This window comes from Ricinus communis, chromosome 3 (assembly GCF_019578655.1).
Source record: "Ricinus communis isolate WT05 ecotype wild-type chromosome 3, ASM1957865v1, whole genome shotgun sequence".
In the NCBI taxonomy this organism is placed as follows: domain Eukaryota; kingdom Viridiplantae; phylum Streptophyta; class Magnoliopsida; order Malpighiales; family Euphorbiaceae; genus Ricinus; species Ricinus communis.
Genome location: NC_063258.1, coordinates 27,744,621 through 27,768,174, shown reverse-complemented (window position 1 = coordinate 27,768,174; position 23,554 = coordinate 27,744,621). Strand labels below are relative to the sequence as shown.

Sequence of the window (23,554 nt, the reverse complement as noted above, 5' to 3'; positions counted from 1 at the left end):
ATTCCAGACAGAAAAACAGATAATTTCTAATTTTGCAATCTCGACTTTGAATTTGAAATTTGTTATAATATTTAACTATTAACCCAACTTCTAAGCACAATTATGATTTAAAACTTCAGAAGGGACGAGAAGGCCTGTAAAAAGAACATCCTCTAATGGTGATATTCAGTCAAATTTTCAAGTACTGACTCAAAGTAGCATAAGATTTTAGGAAATCATAAAAATAGATTTCAAACCTACAGGACTTGATCTGCTGCCTTAAAACCAAAATCAGCTCCCTGCATATGAAACATAACAGCCCGATCATAGCCAGCTCGGTTCACAATTCTGGGTCGAATAATTTCAGTTCCAACTCACATCCGATTCTAATTTTAGTTCTGCTACTTCTGATTCCACTTCAATTTAATTAAGTTAGCTAAACTTTTTAATTATTCCAGTTTGAACTGACTTGGATCACTAGTTCAAATTTCGGCCCAGTTCAAGTTAGGAGGCGTGTGGGCCTGCAACTCTCTCTTTCCCCTCACAGTTTCGAACCAGCTCGTAAATCGAAACGGTTGACCAGTCCAAATCAAGATCCGACCCAGATGGATTCTTGTCCAGCTTCGGTTTGAAACCAGCTCATGGGCAAGCCTTCCACATTATTTCCATCTTTAAGGAAAAGAAAAACCCACAACAAGGGGAAATCTAACTAATTTTTGATTGTAAGAAGAAACCTATCCAAGAAAAGATTTGTCCACAAATATGTTTTGTACATAATTTTGATGGGTGCCCGAGAAACATACAATTACATAACAGGATTGAATTGGTAAAATTATATCTTGTAAACAGGTACTATTCCAAGAAGGAAAAAGCATTTTCTCATGACCACGGCTGTTGCTTCACATAGCAAGAGTCTACTCGTCTCCTCTGGTGACTCAACAACCTGCCCAATTTTCCAATAGTAAATCCGAGTTAAATCTTGAAGTTTAGAAACATAAATCTTCAAGTATAAGATTTAGGCATAGTAGGATTATAGTCTATACCTTGCAATTGGAATAAAATTTGGTGAAGTATTCAGACAAATTATAGAGATATTCACACAAGACATTTGGCAGCAGATTGGTGCAGGCCTCCTCAACGGTCTGACAAGGGAGAACAAACATAGGCACAATAAGTCAATGTGAAAGATAAAAATTATGCATGCCATGGTCAAGATACAAGATAAAAGCGATTTTTATAACATGTCTCACCTCAGCAAATTGTAATAAATGAAGCCCCAGTGAACGCTCATCGGGATGATCAAGCACCAATGAGCCCATCTGCATCACAAAGATGGTCGTCAGAATTAATGAAATAAAATAAAATATCAAACTTCAATACCTACATGTAACATATTGTTGCTTTAGGCAAATATTTAAGTTGTTAAATCCCACAAGCATCAAAAAGCCAGGATCGGACAGTGACATCAATTTCAGGAGGGGACTGAAAAAATTGCAATTGATTTTAACTAATACAACATGCCCTACTAGAAACATATTTGGAACGTATTACGATTTTGCTAAATGTTTTAGAAGAATTTTGATCTAAACTTTATTAAACTCAACTCAACTCAACTAAGCCTTAATCCTAACTCTGGTTAAGATTTATTATATGATAAAATATCAAAGTGAGAAAGAATATCAAAAAATTAGGAGGAAAAGAAAACTAGCAAGCAACTAGGCCATTGAAAACTCTCACAATCATGTGTCAATCTCAAATCAACATCATTCAGGTATATCAAGGTTACAGCCATATATTCTGATTCTACTTGAATTCAATGACATAGTCAAGGGATTCAAGTGAGATAAATTAAAAGATAAATCACAGAAAGAAACAGATTTTACTGCATGTGAACAGTTAAAAATGATAGCTGCAGCTTCAATAATGAAGATACTTACTTTCTTCAACTCCTCCATGTCTCTACCAGATTTCCTGATGATCGAACAGATCCGAGCATGTGCATATAGCAAATATACAGCTGTGTTGCCCTGTGCAAAGATTTTCAATTAATAAAGAAAGAGAGAAGATATCATTTACTAGAGCATGAAAAACATTAGCTCAAAAAAATTAAAACTTAATTCTCATGAAAAAGTTTTACTTTATGAGAACTACAATTTACCAGGCACCAAATCACAAAAATACCTTATCATTTAGCATCTGGTCATAATTGAATGTATAATTGGTCAATCTGTTGTTCTTTAAGTCAGCATACCTGACAAAACAGATTGATTATAAAGCAGCTGTTTTAAAAGTAGTCGCATAAGATAAACATGTCTGTCCATAAAAAGTATAATTATAAATAGAAATAGATATGTACTAATCTGATGCAATTCAAGAGATAAATTTGCAACCATTTTGACTAGTAAAAAATGTGTCACTGATAAAATCGGAGCATAGATGCTGCACCCAAAGGACAAGCATGTCAACTTACTTTCAGACTTAGCAATTTCAGGTTTTCCTTAAGTAGGAATTTTGTGCAGCATATTGCATGCTTTACAACATTAGATAGTTCAGGTTCATATATTATCTTGGGTTGATAAAGTTTTATTGGCAAGACTGAATTTTTAGGTGTTTAAGCAGGGATAGGACTGGGTATTTCTTACTGCAATCCAAGGTTCTCTTGCTAGTTCAAGTAGCCTTCCAAGAATTTCCAAGAGTTTTTAAATTTTTATCGTAAATCCAAAAACGCTATCTACTAACTAGCAATTTCAGAAATTCTATATAGTGATGAAGATACTGTGTCTTACCAAGAACCTGTGTTCTAGTTATTTTCTTAAACTTAAGTTGACAAGAGGAAGTGCCCCTCATAATTCTCCAGCTTGTAAATTTTGCCCAAATTAACCATCTATTGGTCACATCAGAATACTGAGATTTAAAAAGAACTGGAATAGCTAAGCACTTCCCTTCATCAGTATGGTTGCTCCAACAACTCAAACCAGCAAGTTTGTTGTTGCAAACTTAAGGTTTTTCAGTAGTTGCACTAAACAGTGCTACATATGCAGAACAACTTAAACTAAATTTTCCTTCTTCCAAACAAGTCAACACAAACATCAGCTTTTCGCTGCTGAATTTTATCATCTAAGCGAAAAAAATTTCAAGTTACAAACATTTAACTCTTGCAATCCAAAACCCAAATTCCCCTAATTTCTCAAGTCCCCAGTGTGATCACAACAAGCAGGTGGATCAGAATAGTCAATTCAATCGGAGAACATGAAACACCAGAAGAGCAATTGGTAATAATTATTTTCTACAGCTAAACGAAGAGTTTCAAATTAGTATAGATAGCTTACTTAACAGCACCATAACCAATTGCCTCAGCAATCTGCTCAAGCTCCTGTTCGGTCCACTCTTCAGCCTTACCTGTCCAGGATACAAAGTAATATTAGCTTACGTTCTAAGGTAAAGGACTATGTGGAGACAAGCTCACCATGAATCAATATGATCAAATTATAGATATTTATACAAATATCAGATGATAACATGGCACATAAATAACAACTAAGAGATGGATCATTCTGATTATCATACCACGCTCAACAAGTACTGCTTTGCTACGAGTCTTGGCTTCATCTAGTAAATCAACTAATCGAACAACTTCAGTGGCCCGAGTTCTGAAGCGCTTGCCATCATCTCCAAGAACAAGGCCAAAACCAACATGGCTAGCTTTAGGAAACATGCTATCATCAGCTGGGAGCCAACTGGCACGTTTGGCAGCCTGAATTAGTGTAACCCACATATTGGTCAGGCCTCCAATCTCCAATTGTAAATTACGAATAGCAGTATCCCATTAATTTTTGTTACCCATTAATTAAATAGTGCTATATGTGGGCAAAAGAAATTAAGAAGTTTGATAATTTTACATCAAAAAGTGTAAAGGGATTTGACAAATGAATATAGAAGGCAAAATAAGGACTTTTACAAGTAAAAAATTATAACAAAGCACCCCAGAGATACTTACTTTGAATACCATATCAAAGTGCTGCTGTTGACCAACATCAGTAACATATATAATCCACTCAGCTTTCTCCTCGTTAAGGCGATACCTGAACATGGCATGCAACAATACATTTTCAGTGTCACCTCCAAACCCTCCCTCTGTCTTCCTTAACAATTCATACCACAAGCACACAAACATTTGTTATCAAAGAAATGTTGACACTCGACAGACTATCCATATGTAAACAGCCTTACAGAAGTGGAACATGTTAAGAGGTCCTCAAATGTAATTACACTACCAACAATAGACTTCAAACTAGTATAAGAAATTAACAGCAAAAATATCACATCTGCACATACATAGCTCAACTAAATTGCAGAGAAGTGAAGATTTAGAATATGTAGAAAGCAGTTAAAAATTTTAAAGTCGAGGTATACATATAGAGCTATCAACTCTAGAATCCAGACTTCATTCGGAGAAGAAAAGAATTTACCAAAGTGCAGTTAGATCAGTTGAAGCATAGTTGAAACCACCATCGCTCTTCACAACAATAAGAGGTATATTGACTCCTTCAATAAAGATCACACGAGCACCTTCACTTTCTTCAACTAATCCTTGATTGCTTAAGGCATCTATAATCCCAGGAATGTATGGATTGTAAAAGCTTTCTCCCTAGAAACAGGAAATGGAATAAAGACATTCATGTGAATTGACATATCATTTGGTTATCAATTCAGTCATTCAAACACATAAAGGTTAGCGTAACTTAGGCGAATGTAATGAGATAAAGTAACCACTGACCCTCCTAGCAATCTTGACATGAAACCTTAAATTCCTTGATTTTGACTTTTGCAAGTTAAGTAGAAAAGCAGATTGGGAGGTGGCAAGCAAAACAATAATACACCTTCTACATGGAGTCTCTATATAAGAAAAGCTACCTTTTCCTCAAGCTGAACTCCAAGTCGTTGATAGACCTTATCAAACTCCTTCCTGCTGATGTCACATATTTGTGCCCATGCTTGGCGGTACTTGGGTTCTCCACCCTGCATAGAAAACATAAAGAAGTGACATCCAATTCCTTCCCTAAAATATTTGGTAAGTCCCAAATTACTAAGATATGCACATTAGATCAACTTTAGGAACCCTTCAAGTTAAAAGGGTAAAGATTACCTGGAGACGAACCACTGCTTTCTGTGCCCTCTCCTTAAATTCAGAATCTGCATCAAACCTCTGCTTTGATGCCTTATAAAATGCCTAGACAATGCAACACTCGGGTCAAAATCATATAAACCGCGTTGTACAATAAAGTATCATTGCATCTGTCCCTATTTTAAAGTCCACTTCATCTAGTGCCAAGGAAAAAGATAAAATAAAAAATTATGTTGACTTCTTTACTTCTAATACTATCCAAGTCATTAGACAAGCTACTATAGTTTTAGACAACATACTATGCAAACTCTGGTCTTCTATATTGTGCCTTGTTTAACACAAGTAATAACATAAAGCAATTTCTAGTTCTCCAGCGTTTGGAGCACAGTTGGGACAGGTTCTTGTGCCAAAGTCCCAACTGTTCTAAACTATAAAGAACATAAGTTTAATGATCCCTTGTTATAAAAATCAGTGAACTTAACTCCACCAAACATGCAAGGAGTACATTCAGTTCTTGGATACAATGAAATTCTCTCCCCCCCCCCCCCCCACCCAAAAAAAAAAAAAGAAAAAAAACGAAAGAGAGCAAACAAAAATTGAACTTAAATTAACTTTCTTTGTAAAACATGTAACATGGCCCCACACCAGTTACTTTAAAATTAAAATCAATACCATGGGAAACTTTACTTCTAATATCAAAATGTCCAAGATTTAAACAATTTAAAGGCTCTAGCTTACCTGTAGATCTCCAATGGCTCTTTCATTAACATCTTCGAAGTTTGGAAACTTTTCAAAGAGAAATTCAATCAACATACCAAACTGCAAAGCAAATGTAAACCTCTGAGCAAGATGCTTACGCAGAAGGGGAAATTGTATACAAAAGAGAACCCACATTTTCAATCTAAAAATGAATACATATAACACTACTTGGTTGAAATTAAGCATTCAGCAAAGGTAAACAACAGCCTTCCACTACATAAGTATTCTCAAAAGCCACAATTACCTGTGTCCCCCAGTCACCAACATGATTTCGCCGAAGAACATCTACTTTTGAAAATTCAAGCATGCGAGCCAGCGTGTCACCAATAATAGTAGATCTTAGATGGCCAACATGCATTTCTTTTGCAATATTGGGTGAGGAAAAATCTACCACAGCCCTTTTGACCAAAAGCTTAGGTGCCCAAGAGTCAATTCCATCAATTAGCATTTTTTGTATTTTCTACAGATACAACAACTTTTACGTTAATCTTTGATTAAATTTAAGGATTATCAAGAAATTCATAAGATAAATAGAAACAGCGAATAAGCCAAAATAGAAACCTTAGACATCCATTTCTTCGACAGAACCACATTGACAAACCCAGGTCCTGCCACAGAACAAGATTCTATCACTTCAGATGGAGGAAGATTCTTCATGATAGCCTGCAAATGAAAAAAAAAAATAACAGAAGAAAATTAGCCTTAAAACAAGTGTTTGACGAATCATCTAATGCAGTGAGAGATTACAATGAACAAGAAAAATGACAGTACAAATTAAGCTATTCAAATACCTGTCCAACTGCTGGAGGACCCTTGAATTCAGTATTTTTCCCTTTAATTTTTGACCAAAGGCTCATGGCATTATTACTGCAAATAAAAATTAAAAAAAAAAGGTCAGCGGAATATAAACATGAATTAGAAAAGATATATATATATAATCGAGATTGAGCGTGAATATGACCATTGATAGTCTCCAAATTTAGCAGTGCAAGCAGCAACCAAAGGTTCAACATCTGGCTCGCTAGGCACTGTCTCTCTGAGCGAAGCTTCAAATAGTTTCGCAATTTGTTTCTTCAAATTTCCTACATTATCCTCATTCTCCGCATTCTACATTAAAAAACGTTTATAATTTAGCACATTACAAAATATAATAACCTTCTTATAATACTAATAAAAAATGGCCTAGATAAAAAAATTAAAGAAAAAGCTCACAGTGGCCATAGTGGATATAGATTGTGTAGCGTTTGTAGCAAAAGCAAGTCTTCTGGATGTTACTTTTAACAAGTCTGTCTAGTTTCACAATATAGACAAAAAGACAAAATAAATGAACAAATTCAATTCTCAAAGCTCATGAAGCCAGAAAGAAGAGATAGAGAGTGCACACCGGAGGCGGCGGAGAGAGAAGACGAGGAGCAGTAGTGGAGACGAGAGAGGCGATTGAAAGAGAGTAATGGAGAAGGAGATATAGAAACCGGCGCTAGCAGAAGGGTTAAGGAGGAACCTATCATGCCTTTTTCTTTTTCTTTTATTTAATTTTCTTTTTAAAAATAAATTTTTGCCCTCCTCCTTATACTGTTATGCTCGCTTCCGTTTCTGTTGTTACTAGGGTTTTGCCAAATTGATGATTATTACCAATCACAAACTGACAAGTCAGCCTTTTGACAGTTCGTAGAACTATATAATAGTGATGTGTGTGTTTTTCTTTTGAAAATAATAGTGACGTGCGTTTATTCTGCGGTATTAGCTATTCAACCGTCTTTTTTATTTTCTGATTCTTTATTTTATTTCCCCTTTCGTGGTAATAATATCAGCTTCGTTCTCAAGCAATACGCGATATGACTTTTTTTTTTTTTAAATACGCAAGCTGACTTTTTTACTTTCGCGTTAATTACTGTGGTTCTCTTATTTCAAATTAAAAAATGGCATCCATGTCTGCATGTCTCTTATCAAGGGATGAATTCAATTACTACTTTTAAATAATTTAATAGATTTTAAGTCATTGAGTATTTAATTTTAATTTTTAAAATTTTTTTAACAGTTAGAATATATTTAATAATAATATTTATAAAATTTATAAAAATTAAGAGATATTCAATTAAGACTTTAAATAGTTAATAAAAATACACTCATAGTTAAAACGTCATAAAATTTTATAAATAATAAAATTTTGTATAATTTTTTTTGCTTCAAAGAAAAAGAAAAAAAACGACAAATAATTCTTCTTTTTTATCTCACTACTGTATAATTTTATTAATTCTCTTGAACAACTATAAAATTATTATGTGGCTTTTAATTATTCTTTCTATATATATATGAAATTTTTGTTGCATAGATACAAACCTTTTTGCAGCATATTTTTGTTGATGGCTATTGTTAAAACTAGAAATCTAGAATGCATTAATATTGCTGTGGCTGTTGCTAAGTCGTGAAAAATGTTATGAATGGATAATTCAAAGTAGTGAATGATAAAATTATTTAATTATAGATATTATTATTATTTTATTATTTTTTAATTAATAATGTATTTTGCTACTTTATTCTTTCTTTAAAAAAAATCATGTAAATGATAAATTATATTATTTTAGGATGTTTATTTATTGTGTTTATTTTTATATTAGTTTTTATGAATGAATAATGGATTTACTTTTGAATTATAATTTTTATTTTGATATATATATTATTTTTGATATATTAAATTTATGTTTGTGTAATTTTATAATTTTTTTATTAATTTATTGATTAATAAATTATATTTCTAATTACACTGATTCTAATCCTAAGAAATAAAATATTAATTATATTTTAATATTATAGTAATTAATAAATAATTTTTTAATTAGATAATAATACTAATTATATTCTAAAAAATAGCATACAAGATATTAAATAAAAAATAAAAAATAAATTATAGGATCCTTTAAAACCAATTAGGCTGGATTGTATTTAGGATCAAAATTGGTAAATTTTTTATTTAGAAAAATTATAAATCTCGTGTTTTAACTTTTGTGTTTTTATATTTTAGTATTTAAATTATTTATTTATTTAATTAAATGTTTGAACTCTGCTAAACTGTTATATATAGTATTTTTAATCGGTTTTACAGGTTAAAATACTTATTTAACCAATTTCGAATAATAAATTAATTTAAATACCCTTAATTAAAATAATATCATATTTTTTATGTTTTATTTTTATCCATTTTAAACATTAATTTTTTAAAATTCATTTGTTTCTGAAAAATAAAAAAAGAGTAAGTTTATTTTATTTTTATTTTTCATTCAAATAAAGATTAAAACATAAATAAATATTTTTTACTGATTTTTATTTTCGTATATTCACCTAAAAAAATATATATTGTTTCACCACAAAACAATAAAAAAAGAAAGAAAGAAGGTTTTAAATGCTATAGGAGATAATTTTTAGAAATTAAAAAATAATAAGTAATTTTATTTTCTTAAAAATATATAAAAATTAAAAAAAATTAATTCATTTTCTATAGTGCTGAAAAAAGATTTGATAGAAAATAGAAAAAAATATTAAAAAAATAAAAAAAAATTATAAATAAGAATGAATAATAATAATTCGGTCATTTTATATACAGATTTAAACACTTAATTAAATAAAAAAATTAAAAAATTAAAACACCAAATTTATAATTACCTCTTTTTATTTCTTTCAAACGGTAAATGGATTTTCATTCCGGAGAAGCATAGAGGACAAAATACAATCTTAACTCATTAAGGTGTTAACAATCCAATTAACGAAACAACGATAAGACTGCGGCCCTATTAGCTGATCTCCCATCAACTCAGGAAATAAGACAGTTGTCAAAAATGCTGTGAATGATAAAGAGTTATCTTTCTTTTTGAAGCCGAAGATTGTGAATGAGAAAGTAATTGCAGGCCAGCATGTGTTCTGATGGAATTGAAGATGTTGAAATAGCTACTCTTTAATCTCATATTCGGTAATATCTGGATTTCATTTATTTTAATTTTAATTTTAAATTTAAAATTTAATTGAGATTTTATTCTCAGTAAAATTTATTTTCAAATTTAAATTTAATAAATATTTGAAAATTTGATTTTATTAAATTAATTGTAATATAAATAAGATTTCATAAAATGAACATAATTTTTAATTTATGAGTGCAAAATATTCTTGATCCAGATATATTATCTATTTTAATGTTTTTTCTTCCTTTTTGTCGCTCTGTTATTTTAGTTATTTCTTTTAAAAATTTAAAGCAGAATACAATAAATATGGAACATTTTAAATAATTAAATTATATAATTTACTTTATTTTACATGGATTCTATCATTATTATTTTATATATATATATATCAAATACTAAAATCTGTTTTCGACTAAAAAATATATTTATAAATAAAGTAAATTCTCCAATTTCAAGTGCAGTGACGAATTGGTGTTTCCGTGGGTCATTCTGGGAAAAGAATATATACTATTGGTAATTAAAAAAACCTTTCGTAATCAAAATAATAATTAATAAAGCAAATAGTTTCCAGAGTTGGGTGCAAGGCAAGGCTGTGAAGTGATGTCAACTTATGGTCTACAGCCAGCCCATAGACTTTTCTCTTTTTTCCTTATTTTATTATCCAGTTTATACAAATAAATAAATAGATTTTAGCCAAGATCAGAGACGCGTGTACGATGGCAAACAACCAGGTCCAAATATCTTCCATACTCGGAAAACAAATGACTACTGTTACTCACATGGGAGTGTCAGTACACCGTACCCGAAAATAACCTTCAAATTAAATAACATTTTCACAGGCTTCGTTCTTATCCGATTGTTATCCATCGAATCACAGGCTTACACACCCCACTATATTACCATCAGCAAGAAACAGGAACAAGACCAACCGGGTCTCCATCTACATAAACCGTCTAAAAGTTGCATCCATTTTTCACGCCAAAGGAGGATGAAGAACACAGGCAAGAGTTCCAAAAGCAGCACTGCCAACAGCAAGTCTGATGCGAGGAGAGACAGGAAATCGGCGACTGGCATGAGCGGATCGCCTAAGAAAGGTGGTCATGGCGGCAAGTTTACTTGGGCTGGTGATGGATATTCCCCAGCTGAGATTGGGTATCAGAAGGATGTTCTGGATGCCAAGGATCCTAACTTTGAAGATCCAGAAGAGACTGCTGAGACTCTGTGATAAATCTTGGCGGTCGGTCTTTGGACTGGAGGTTTCCTAGTTTAAATGATGTATGTAAATGTTTTGCTGGTGTAGGGGTTTATTTATGGTTATAATAAATTGGTATGTTTTGGTTCTTCTGATCCTGAATTCTCTCTCAAATAGAGAGCTTGGTCTTTTGTGTATAGCTAGAGAGTTCATTTGATATCTCCCTTTCCATTTTGAAGTAATAAACATTCGAATCTTCCAGGAATTATAATTGTAAATTACTTTTTGAAAATTATATGTTTGTGCCGGTATTTTCATTGTTTATCATTCCATACAGTACTTTGATCCCACGTCTTTCTATTATGCATGCTCAATTATTATCGGGGTCATATATGTTGTATTCTAAATGCACTTCATAACTATCATGGTCATGGTCACTTTGCGTGTTTGACATTTTAGCTGATATTATTGTATTTATTTTATTTGGGTCTTCTTTCTTGCTTTTGTATTCAACCACGACAGAATATGAGCTTCAGGAAAACCAGATTTTTGGAACTTAATTTTTTGTAATTCTGATTCAGAGAAAGTTAAATATGATATATTTATGAATAAAACAAGGACAATCATTTGGTCCTTTTATAAACTTATTAAAATAGATGTACCTGTATAAATATTGACAAACATTTGATGGTTATTAATCAAATAAAGCATTTAATGAAGCTTTCTCTTAAAAACTGTTGATATTGTATTTAGTTGAGTTGATCCTTTACATTTTGTCCATCTATCTTAGGTGGTGTATACCTTTTATCTCCGGCTATTTTGGATTTGCTCTAAATGTGATGTAAATATTTGAATTTGTAGGTAAACGATATGTTGGCGTTGCATTGCATATTGGTTATTCTATTACACGTATATTGTATCTCTAATAAAAGAATGTGGTAAAGTTATTGTTCTTTCCTTGAAATCTGAAATAAAAGATAAGTTATTGTGCTATTGTAATTCATTTGATGCATGACTTATTCTTTTTTAATATTTATCCTTTTAAGTGTTGCATGTAATTTTAAATTTATAGATTTCCCGTTTCTTATGTTTTTTATTTTATTTTTAATATTATAATTGCTTCATCCTTTTTTTTTTACTTTTATGTTTTAAATTTTTTTAGTTTTGATATAAAAGTTGCAGTTATATATACTTTATTAATTTATAAAATTACTGATTTTATTTATAACAATCTTACTTTTTCTTACATTAGATATTTTAATTATAAATTAATACTAATAATCTTTTTTAGAAAAATTTGTATATTTATAATATGAATCTGCAACTACTATTTGTAAGTAATCTTTTTATAAATTAAATATTCTATGTAAATAATGCAACTTTGTTAAATAAAGATTTTAACACTAATAACTTGTAAAAAAATTAATGAAATATATTAAATCAAACTTTGTTAAAAATGGATAAATTGGCTTCTGTTTTTAAACCTTAATTAGAAAAAGTAAAAGCAACTTAGTGTTGATTTTGCCAAACGGCAGTTTTAGATGCCTCTCCCCTTTAGTTGTCTCTATGATTTTTTGTTTTATTTTCTTATTTGAATAATATAAACAGGTAAAATGTAATATTATTATTTTTTAGAATTAAAAATTTATTATATAATTAGAAATTTAATTTATTATTAAATATAATATTAAAATTAAAATTTAAGATGCTCCCTTCTATATTAGAATTATTATATAATTATAAAATTAATTTATTAATTAATATATATATTAAAATATAATTAATATATTATTTTTTAAAATAGAATTAATATTATTTTTTAATTAAGAAACTATTTATTAGTTAATATAATATTAGAATATAATTAATGTGTTACTATTTTATAGGATAGAATAAGTATTAGTATCCGGTTAAGAAATTATTTATTATTTATTATTTAGTATCTGGTTAAAATATAATTAATATCTTATTTTTTAGAATTAGAATCAGTGTTTAATTAGAAATTTAATTATTAATTAATAAATTAATAGAAAAAACTATAAAATTATACATAAGCTTGAACTCTATGTGGCAAAAGTAGTACACATGTCAAAAAAATTTTAGATATTATAAATTAATATATACTGGTCATTTACAATACATAGTACGACTGTTATTATTATTTTAATTATAAAAGTAAGTTAATAATTTAATATATTTTTTATATTTAGTATAAATTTATAATATTTTAAAAAATAATAGCAAACTAACTATTTTAAAATATTTTTAATAAGAATTATTATATAACTTAATAATATAATTGATGTTACTATTTTTAGGATTAAAAATTTATTATATAATTAAAAATTAGTTTATTATTAAAGATAATATTAAAAATATAGTTTAAAATATTTTTTAAAATTATGATTATTATTTAATTAAAAAATTATTTATTAATTAATATAATATTAAAATATAATCAATGTATTATTTTTTAAAATAAAATTACTATATTATCTGATTAGAAAACTATTTATTAATTAATATAATATTAAAATATAATAAATATGTTATTTTTTAAGATTATAATCAGTATTTAATTAGAAATATAACTTATTAATCAATAAATAAATAAATAAACTATAAAATTATATATAAATTTAAATTTTATTTATAAAAAATAATATATATTTCAGAATAAAATATCTACAAGTTAAAACTCAAGCATACGTGTCAGAAAATTTTAAATTTTAAAAATTAATTTATATATATATAAATAGATAAATTTAAATTTTAACAATATCAATGTGATAAATTTAAAGTACTTATAGACAATTAAAATGTTTAACGGAGTAAAAGAATAACTTAAATATCAAAATAAACAAATTAAAGAGAACAATTTAAATGTATAATCCCCGTCAAAAAGGAAAGAACCAAAATTTATATAAACTTATATCTTTATTTGAGAATTCCTTCTAAATCTAAAATAAAATTTGAGTCCGTTAGGCCACTGCACTCCAGCTCCGCTGCATTCTCAAAACGACAACAGATCATCCCATTCAAAAGCCAAAACAGTCCTTCTCCTCCTCTTCTTTGTCTTCACAGAAACGAAAAAGAACGGGAAAAAGAACGGGAAAAAGAAAAAAACCAAACAGCAAACAGAATTAAAAGCCAATGCAAAATAAGAATGGGCAACAAGATCGCGCGAACAACGCAAGTATCGGCAACGGAATACTATCTCCATGATTTACCTTCGTCGTACAATTTAGTCCTGAAGGAAGTTCTAGGGCGTGGCCGTTTCTTTAAGTCAATTCTATGCAAGCACGACGAAGGTTTAGTCATTGTTAAAGTCTATTTCAAGCGTGGAGATCCTATTAATCTCAGAGAGTACGAGCGCCGTCTCGAACTCATCAAAGATACCTTCCTTGCCCTTGACCATCCTCACGTCTGGCCATTCCAGGTCAAGAATTTAATTCCTCACTACAATTCGTACTCTTTTCTTTTTTTTTCTTACTACGGTTTGGGTAAAAGCAAATTTAGCTCTGTTTCACAGGTTTTGTTACTTAAATTTATTTTGTTATGCATTATTTGGAATAAGTAGTATGCTAGAATTCAATTCAGTGTCAAATTTGGCCTGATTTATTATTTCTCAAAATGCATTTCTTTAAGTGGAACTGTGAACGTTCCAAAATGGGAATTGACTAAATTAAGTTCAACCGAACTGAATTCTTCCATTTATTTCGATTTTCCAAATACACTCTTAGGGAATTAATTTATAGTTGTGTAAAGTTTTCTTTTTATTTTTGATACAAAAAGAGAGCTCCAAACGAAGCTAAGAAACAAAAATACGCCTGCTAGTTGCAACTCCTATTGTTGTGTAAAGTTTTGACAAGCTATTGTATTCTTATGTTCCAGTTTTGGCAAGAAACAGATAAAGCAGCTTATCTATTGAGACAATTTTTTTTCAATAATCTTCACGATCGATTGAGTACTAGACCTTTCCTTAGTCCAGTGGAGAAAAAGTGGTTGGCTTTTCAGTTACTTCTTGCTGTGAAACAGTGCCATGAGAAGGGTATTTGTCATGGTAAGTTCAGTTGGCTGATACAACCTTATTATACTAATGGCTGTGATTCATCAAGTACACGTGCCTTTTTTTATAGGTGATATTAAGTGCGAGAATGTGCTTGTCACTTCTTGGAACTGGCTTTATCTTGCTGACTTCGCATCATTTAAACCAACTTACATCCCCTATGACGACCCTTCGGATTTCTCATTCTTCTTTGACACTGGAGGAAGAAGGCTCTGCTATCTTGCACCCGAGGTTTTTATTTTAATTTTTCTTTTTGTACATACTTATTCTTTTATCTCTGATCCCTTTTTTTATGATCTAATTGACAAATTTATATTACAGTATATCATAAAACTCCTTTGTGTTTTCAGAGATTTTATGAGCATGGAGGTGAGATGCAAGTTTCTCAAGATGCACCATTAAAGCCTTCCATGGACATCTTTGCTGTAGGGTGAGCATGGGGAGATACTAGCATTATTATTTCTTATAATCTTGGGTCTCAGAAGACAAGCCGACTGTTCTAATGTGTGCAGTGATGGTCTTTGCACTTAATTCTATTTTTCTAATGCACAATAAAAAAGGCGGGTGTTTAACTATATAAGTAGGTTCTGTATAATTTTGTTTCTTATAATTATTAATGTTATTGTTCAGAAACTAAAAGCAGAAGGTTTATTTCATGATTATATGAAGATGCTGGCTAGCCTGGCTAGTAAAGTTTTTTTTTTTTTTGCATTTTCTAGAGACTTGGGTGGAACCATACAGTCTCCAAGAATTGAGGAGAATGACTTTGTGTCTGTGATTTGAACCTTTGATCTCTAAGTCAGATATATGGAATCTTTCCATGGGGTGGGCTTTGTGTTCTAAAATTTTTTGTAACTTGATCTTGTTACTTTTGCAGGATTAAAAGAATTTGAAAGTCATTTCTGATAGGGAATTGTGACTCTCTTTACTGAGATTTAATATCAGTTAAAATCTCTTAGTTCAGCATTGGGTTTTTATACATTTTGATGTTTTACGACGCAATACATATTTTCTCATAATGCTATTATTTAGGTGTGTAATTGCGGAGCTTTTCCTTGAGGGTCAGCAACTGTTTGAACTCTCCCAGCTTCTTGCTTATCGTAGAGGGCAGTACGATCCTAGCCAGAATCTTGAAAAGGTTCCGCCTGTCTCCATTTTCTCCTTCTTCTGTCCTGTTGAATTGGCTTTCCTTTTTTTAATTTTTTGTGAAATTCTCCTCAAATAAGTTTCTTTCATTAATCAAAGGGTAAAAAGTTGAAAAGAGAACGAGTTTAATTTCAACATGATTTTAGATTCTCTTATGCATCTATAGCATAATTTGCTTATTCACATGCTATAATTCTTCCTCCATCCTAGACTTAAGACTTTGATTTCTTGCTTTTCCTTATGCTGTTCTTCCTTTAAAGTGCTTATTATGGTACACGAAATTTAATGAATGATTGCTATGGTATCGTCCTAATATGAAATAATGTTTTTCTCCTAGCATCTTTCATATTGGCTCTTTTTTGTTAATCCATATTTTCCATGAATGCAGATACCAGATTCTGGAATCCGAAAGATGATTCTTCATATGATCCAATTGGAACCAGAGGCACGACTTTCTGCTGAAGGCTACCTGCTAAATTATGCATCTGTTGTGTTTCCGACATACTTCTCGCCTTTTCTGCATAATTTCTACTGCTGCTGGAATCCACTTCATTCTGATATGAGGGTAAGTAATTCTGTATATGGCTATATGCTACATGGCTTTGGCTGTCCCTATTGCAGTTCACATATATTTGCTGCTCTTGTACTTAGGTTGCGATGTGCCGGAGCGTTTTCCATGAAATACTTAAACAAATGATGAGCAATAAGACTGATGAGGAGACAGTTACTGGACTCTGCTCGTCTGCAAATTGCATGGGTGCTAAACCGGTAGAAGACATTGTTGAAAAACAAAACTTGGATTTGACAAAGGACTCAACGAAGAGAGAAAAGACAGAGAAGGGTTTAGTTCGTGATCAATATAAACTTCTTGGTGATATCAATACCCTGCTGGGGGATGTAAAACAAAGCACTGACTATATGAAGTTGACTCCTGAGAGTGCAACCAATTCTGCATTTTCCCAGGACATCGAGCAATGTGCCATGCAATCACCTGGCAAGCTTCTCCAGGCTATCTCCAATGCATTTCAGAAAAATGACCATCCTTTCTTGAAAAAGATTACCATGGATGATTTGACTTTATTGATGTCTGAGTATGATAGTCAATCAGATACCTTTGGCATTCCCTTTTTACCAACACCTGAAGATAATATGAAATGTGAAGGTATGGTTCTGATTGCCTCGCTACTCTGTTCCTGCATACGCAATGTCAAGTTACCTCATTTGAGAAGGGGGGCTATCCTTTTGCTGAAGTCTTCTTCCCTATATATTGATGATGAAGACCGCTTGCAGCGAGTACTACCATATGTTATTGCAATGCTTTCAGATCCAGCAGCAATAGTTCGTTCGGCTGCCTTGGAGTCTTTATGTGACATTTTACCTTTTGTTCGAGATTTTCCTCCTAGTGATGCTAAGATTTTCCCTGAATATATTCTTCCAATGCTTTCCATGCTTCCTGATGATCCAGAGGAAAGTGTGAGAATATGTTATGCTAGCAATATAGCTAAGCTGGCACTAACTGCTTATGGTTTCTTGATTCACTCAATAAGCTTGAGTGAGGCTGGTGTTCTTGATGAAATGAATTTAGCACGGAAGTCATTGGCATCATCCAGTGAGACATCTAGACAGCTGCAAAAGGTAAAAAATGATTCACAGCTTGCACAGTTGAGGAAATCCATTGCTGAGGTCGTTCAAGAACTTGTGATGGGCCCAAAACAAACTCCAAATATCAGGAGAGCGCTCCTTCAGGACATTGGTAAACTATGCTACTTCTTTGGACAGAGACAGAGTAATGACTTTCTGTTACCCATCCTTCCTGCATTTCTCAATGATCGAGATGAGCAGCTAAGAGCATTGTTCTTCGGACAGATTATATATGTCTGCTTCTTTGTGGGCCAGAGAAGTGTGGAGGAGTATCTTCTTCCTTACATTGAGCAGGCTTTAAGTGATCAAACAGAGGCTGTTGTTGTTAATGCATTGGACTGTTTGGCGGTCCTCTGTAAACGTGGCTTTTTACGGAAGAGAATATTACTTGAAATGATAGAACATGCCTTTCCACTTTTATGTTATCCAAGTCAATGGGTTAGAAGGTCAGCTGTTGCTTTCATAGCAGCTAGCAGTGAGAGCTTAGGTGCAGTGGATTCCTATGTTTTTCTTGCACCAGTTATACGCCCTTTCCTTCGGAGACAACCAGCCTCCTTAGCTTCCGAGAAGTCTCTACTTTTATGTTTGAAGTCTCCTTTCTCAAAACAGGTATTTTCCGAAGTTTTAGAAAAGGCTAGAAGTTCTGACATGTTGGAGAGACAGAGAAAGATATGGTACAATTCTTCAGCACAGTCTAAACATTGGGAAACTGCTGATGTATTACAAAGAGAGGATGGGGAACTACATTCAATAAAGAGTTGGTCTGACAAGAAATTAAGTCCTGAGAATCAGAGACTTGATTCATTTAAGCGGCCAGAGGATGGCGAGGCAAAGTTGAGAGCTATGGGCTTTATGAGCAATGTTTCTAGCATGGCTGACGTCCATGATCCCTTATGTTCAGAAAAGTTGCAATTCTCAGGCTACATGTCTCCACAGATTGGTGGCGTGAATAGCTTCATACATGATAAGTCCTCAGAGGGAATACCTTTGTATTCTTTTAGCATGGACAGGCGTGCAGCGAAAATTTCTCCTGCAGCTTCTGATTCTTCATTGCGAATGAACTCCCTTGGAATTGGTTCATCATACATGCCATGGATGGAATCGGTAAACAAATCTTTTAGCTTAGCTAGTTCTGTTCCTGCACCTAAGTTTGTTTCAGGCTCATTCAGCATCAATAATGGTTCAAAACAGTTCTACCGAGTGGTACATGAACCAGAAAGCAGGGAAAATGATCAAACTGCTTATGTTAGTAATAAATTTCAAGAGATGGGAATATCTGGTGGTACAAAGGGGGGTTCTCTTACAGTGGAAGATGCTTCTGCTTCCACTGACCTAACGGGATTGCCATCCTTTGCGCGGACCATATCTGTTCCTGACTCAGGTTGGAGACCTCGTGGTGTATTAGTAGCACATCTGCAGGAGCATCGTTCTGCTGTGAATGACATTGCAATTTCCAATGATCATAGCCTTTTTGTTAGTGCATCCGATGATTCAACTGTCAAGGTGTGGGATTCAAGAAAGTTGGAAAAGGATATCTCCTTTAGATCAAGGCTGACTTATCACCTGGAAGGAAGCCGAGCACTTTGCAGTGTAATGCTTCGTAATTTTTCTCAGGTTGTTGTTGGGGGATGTGATGGCATGATGCATGTATTTTCTGTTGATCACATATCCAGGGGCCTTGGCAATGTCGTTGAGAAGTATTCAGGTATTGCTGATATAAAAAAGAAGGATGTCAAAGAAGGTGCAATACTAAGCCTTTTGAATTACACTGCCGATAATAGTGCAAGTCAGATTGTTATGTATAGTACTCAAAATTGTGGAATCCATCTCTGGGATATTAGAGCAAATGTGAATGCCTGGACATTAAAAGCTGTTCCTGAGGAAGGCTATGTCTCTTCACTTGTAACTGGCCCTTGTGGGAATTGGTTTGTCTCAGGGTCTTCTAGGGGTGTACTTACTCTTTGGGATCTAAGGTTCCTTATACCCGTGAACTCATGGCAGTATTCTCTTGTTTGCCCCATAGAGAAGATGTGCCTTTTTGTCCCTCCTTCAAATGTTGCAGTATCTAGTGCTGCCAGACCCCTGATATATGTTGCTGCAGGATGCAATGAAGTTTCTCTGTGGAATGCTGAGAATGGGAGCTGTCACCAGGTAGATGGCAATTTTTCTAATGCCCAATATCCATATTGTTGCTTAGATGATAAATTTACAAGCAAAGTTCGTTCGTTCATTCTAAATTGGAAAAGCAAACAAAAATAAAAATCTCGTACATCACATGTTTTAATGGAGGAAAACAAAAATTTGTTTTAGTTGATAACTTTTATTAGGAAAGAAAAAGTATAGGCTGAATGTGGTCAGTTTCAACTATTTAACTAAAGCAGGATTTGTTTTGCTCTCACCATTTAAGACTCAAGTTCTTAGTTGTTTGTAGAGCTATTTGAATCAGTAGATGAAGTTGTAGCAGTTAATTTCTTTATTTGTTGATGCATCATCTCTCATCAAGTTCTTAACTAGCCATCTGAACTAGTTTATGGACGAGAAAAGGAAATTTGATTGTATATGTTCAAGATAAAACCATATGCACTACTTCTCATAACTAGAGGAAGTTCCTTATTTAATGTTGTATCGTGGGGCAGATGCATTATTTTGAGCGTCGGAAAAATGAATTGTTAACATATTGTAATATGCTCGAACTAAATATCTTGTACTTCATATCATGGAAATGGTATGTACGTGCTGAACCGGTATATTGACCGGTTACCCAACCAACCAGGTCTGATTTAAGTGGGTAATCTGGGTTTCTTGAGGGAAAGGTGTCAGCTTGCCATGCTGCCACATCTTTTACATGCATTCTTAGGTTGAGATTTGCATTCTCAGATTCAAACTCAGGACCTCTTGGAGGTGTAAGAGTGCTTACCACTGTGCCACAAACAATTTTGGAATACTCCAATTGATATTAAACATTAAACAAAATGTTAAGAAACTAAGACATTTATCAGAATAGATAAGTACTGTTCAAAGTGGTAAAAAGAAATGTATAATATCAATACATGATTATAATTATACGAATAAGTTTTCTTAAATTTAATAAGTTAGTGATAAGTTTGACCCCATATATATAGTTCAACCTCATGTCCCTCTGCCTGTACTAGGTCAATGACCGGGCCAAGTCTGAAAATCTTGCTTCAATTAGCTAGAAAAATACTTCGAGCTATTTATCAACTTATTTTGTAATCATTGATTAATCAGTCTCTGAATAGTTAATCTCATTTAGCATGATCTAATTTTTCTTCCAGGTTTTGAGGCTTGCAAATTATGATAATGATGCTGAAATGTCTGATATGCCATGGGCCTTGGCTAGACCATCTGGTAAGGTAAACTTTAAACCTGATACAAGGCGGAAGGTCAACCCGAAATATAGAGTTGATGAGTTGAATGATCCTCCTCCCCGGCTCCTTGGTATCCGTTCAATGCTTCCCTTACCTGGAGGTGACTTGTTGACTGGAGGCACTGACTTGAAGATACGTCGATGGGACCATTTCAGGTGGCCTGCGTGCCTACTTTTTCTGTCACGCCTACTATTTATCCTATAGCATTTGACTGACTATGATTCTTCATTGTTGTAGCCCGAAACAAAGTTACTGTATTTGTGGGCCAAATTTGAATGGAGTTGGAAGTGATGATTCATATGAAATAAGATCAAGTTATGGAGTGCAAATTGTGCAGGTATGTCAAATTTCCTAAATTCTTTTCCAGTACATGTTCTTTGAACTTTGTGCTTCAATTCTGTTTGAGGTATCCTCCTCTGTTCTTTTTTTAATTAGTCAACTAAAGATCATTTCATTTCTCAAAAATGAGCTTTACAAACACCAATGAAACAAAACGAGAACAGCATTTCTTCTCTTTCTTGTTTTTCCTTTACATAAGTACTATTTCACCTTTTCAATGATAATATATTTCTGTTTCAAATAATAGGATAAGGTGGTCTGCAGTTAATTCCTGCAAAAAATGTTGAAGCTGGGTAATTTCGGGTTGAAATTGTTACTGAAAATGACTTCAATAATCTAGAAAATTGAGATCATGAGAACTAGAAACACATGTTTGCTTTGTTTTTTTCTGTATCCTACTTTGGTAGTATACAGCTGGCCTTACCTCCCAAGTTTGAGGATATTCCTATTTTATCCAAATGCATCAATGATGAACTTATTTCAACTTGTAGCTGACTGATGATGAACTCTGTTCACTGTTACTCTTTTGAATGGAAAATTAAGGTACTGCAGTTCATTTGAACCCAGTTCAGTTTGTGTTCTTTTATAATTCATTTGATTTAATTGTTTAGAAACCGAAATTAATTCGGTTCTGTTTGGTTTTAAGTTGGAATAATTTGGTTCAACTGAATTAACTGAACTTTTTTAATCATTAATAAAGGATATATTAATTTATTTTCAAAGTAGATTGTATTTGGTTTATTCAGTTCGGTTTAATTCAGTTTAGTCTCTTATGCAGTTCAGTTTAGGTGTATAAGTAATTCATTTTATTTGCTTTGGGTATACCGAATGCTCACCCCTAATTGTTAATCACTTCCTAGCTCCCACCTTAAATCACTATTCCCTCTTTTTATCCTTTTTTTATTTCATAGATTTATTGAAAATATTGCTTCTTAGTTTTTTTAATTTTTCAATGAGTGAGTTAATACTTCTATTATTTCTTTGCTAATCCTGTGGTATGCGATAACTTACTTTTCTTGTCAATAGGAGACAAAAGGACGACATTTAAATAACACAATGACTGCAAAGGCTGTGATTGCAGCTGCTGCTACTGATTCTGCTGGCTGCCACCGAGATTCCATCCTCTCTTTGGCTTCTGTAAAGTTGAACCAGAGACTTTTAATTTCAAGCAGTAGAGATGGGGCTATCAAGGTTTGGAAGTAAATAACTTAAGTATATAAGTGATAAATTGTAAATATATTGTCAATGCTAGTTATGTTGTATATATTACATTAAGACTAGGAAGTGCAATTATCATTTTGATGCTGAATAATGTTTACTCTCTAACACCCCTCCCTTCGGAAAGAGGAAGCCTCTGGGCTTTTGTACAGTGATAAAGTTATATACATCACAATTTATTCACTGAATGAAAAAAAAAGTTCATGATATCTTAGTTCTTTTTGAAACCATCTCTCCCGTTGCATATTGTACTTCTGCTTGAAAAATGCAATCTTTCAGGATATGTTGCCTGCATCTTTTTAGGTATTATTAGCTACTGGAATTCCGTCTCTATCTTGCTAATTTTTTCATTGTCAGATAACTGTTTGTTCTTTTCATATTCAATTTTATCAACTTTGCCTTGCATGTCGCTTTACTTCTTCAGTTAAAATTAAAAACTTGTTTATGTTATTTGGTGAGGGTATTGTGGCAATTGAAAGTGGAACATAATTGTTCGGGTTAAATAACGAACAATCTAAATTTTTTTATGCATTTTCTCACAATAATGTCCTCTACATCTATTTTTTACCAGCCAATGCTTATAAAATAAGATTATTAAACTGATGGTGTTTATACAATAAATAATGCATTTGAGATGTAATTAGTAATCAGTACACTCATGAGAGTACGTCAGGAACTAGCACTACTTTGGAACGATAGGTTGGTTTTATCACCAGAATCTGACCATGAAGTAAACAAAGCTCC

The 23,554-nt window shown here is 32.4% G+C and overlaps 2 protein-coding genes across 3 annotated transcripts; one reads left to right on the top strand and one right to left on the bottom strand.

Annotated features, from left to right (window-relative positions):
• Positions 1 to 675: 675 nt before the first annotated feature.
• On the bottom strand, positions 676 to 7,423 carry LOC8265135 (arginine--tRNA ligase, chloroplastic/mitochondrial). 2 transcript variants are annotated; one of them, XM_015716334.3, is made up of 18 exons: positions 7,248 to 7,423; positions 7,076 to 7,149; positions 6,825 to 6,970; positions 6,655 to 6,730; positions 6,425 to 6,526; positions 6,108 to 6,323; positions 5,843 to 5,923; positions 5,126 to 5,209; positions 4,894 to 4,998; positions 4,449 to 4,627; positions 3,977 to 4,061; positions 3,547 to 3,733; positions 3,309 to 3,378; positions 2,161 to 2,230; positions 1,917 to 2,006; positions 1,230 to 1,298; positions 1,023 to 1,121; positions 676 to 922 (listed from the first exon to the last, which is right to left on the bottom strand). In XM_015716334.3, exons 1-18 carry the CDS (start codon positions 7,369 to 7,371, stop codon positions 812 to 814), a joined length of 1,968 nt encoding a protein of 655 aa, XP_015571820.1. In that variant the 5' UTR covers positions 7,372 to 7,423; the 3' UTR covers positions 676 to 811. The 2 variants fall into 2 exon arrangements, with proteins under 2 accessions (XP_015571820.1, XP_002514206.1); XM_002514160.4 differs by having other exon boundaries at positions 7,076 to 7,153; positions 7,248 to 7,420.
• Positions 7,424 to 13,973: 6,550 nt separating this feature from the next.
• LOC8265137 (serine/threonine-protein kinase VPS15) lies at positions 13,974 to 23,019 on the top strand. Its single transcript, XM_015716256.3, has 10 exons — positions 13,974 to 14,447; positions 14,903 to 15,071; positions 15,148 to 15,308; positions 15,428 to 15,507; positions 16,110 to 16,215; positions 16,612 to 16,788; positions 16,875 to 20,015; positions 21,161 to 21,408; positions 21,491 to 21,590; positions 22,619 to 23,019. Exons 1-10 carry the CDS (start codon positions 14,175 to 14,177, stop codon positions 22,793 to 22,795), a joined length of 4,632 nt encoding a protein of 1,543 aa, XP_015571742.1. The 5' UTR covers positions 13,974 to 14,174; the 3' UTR covers positions 22,796 to 23,019.
• The last annotated feature ends 535 nt before the right edge of the window (positions 23,020 to 23,554 follow it).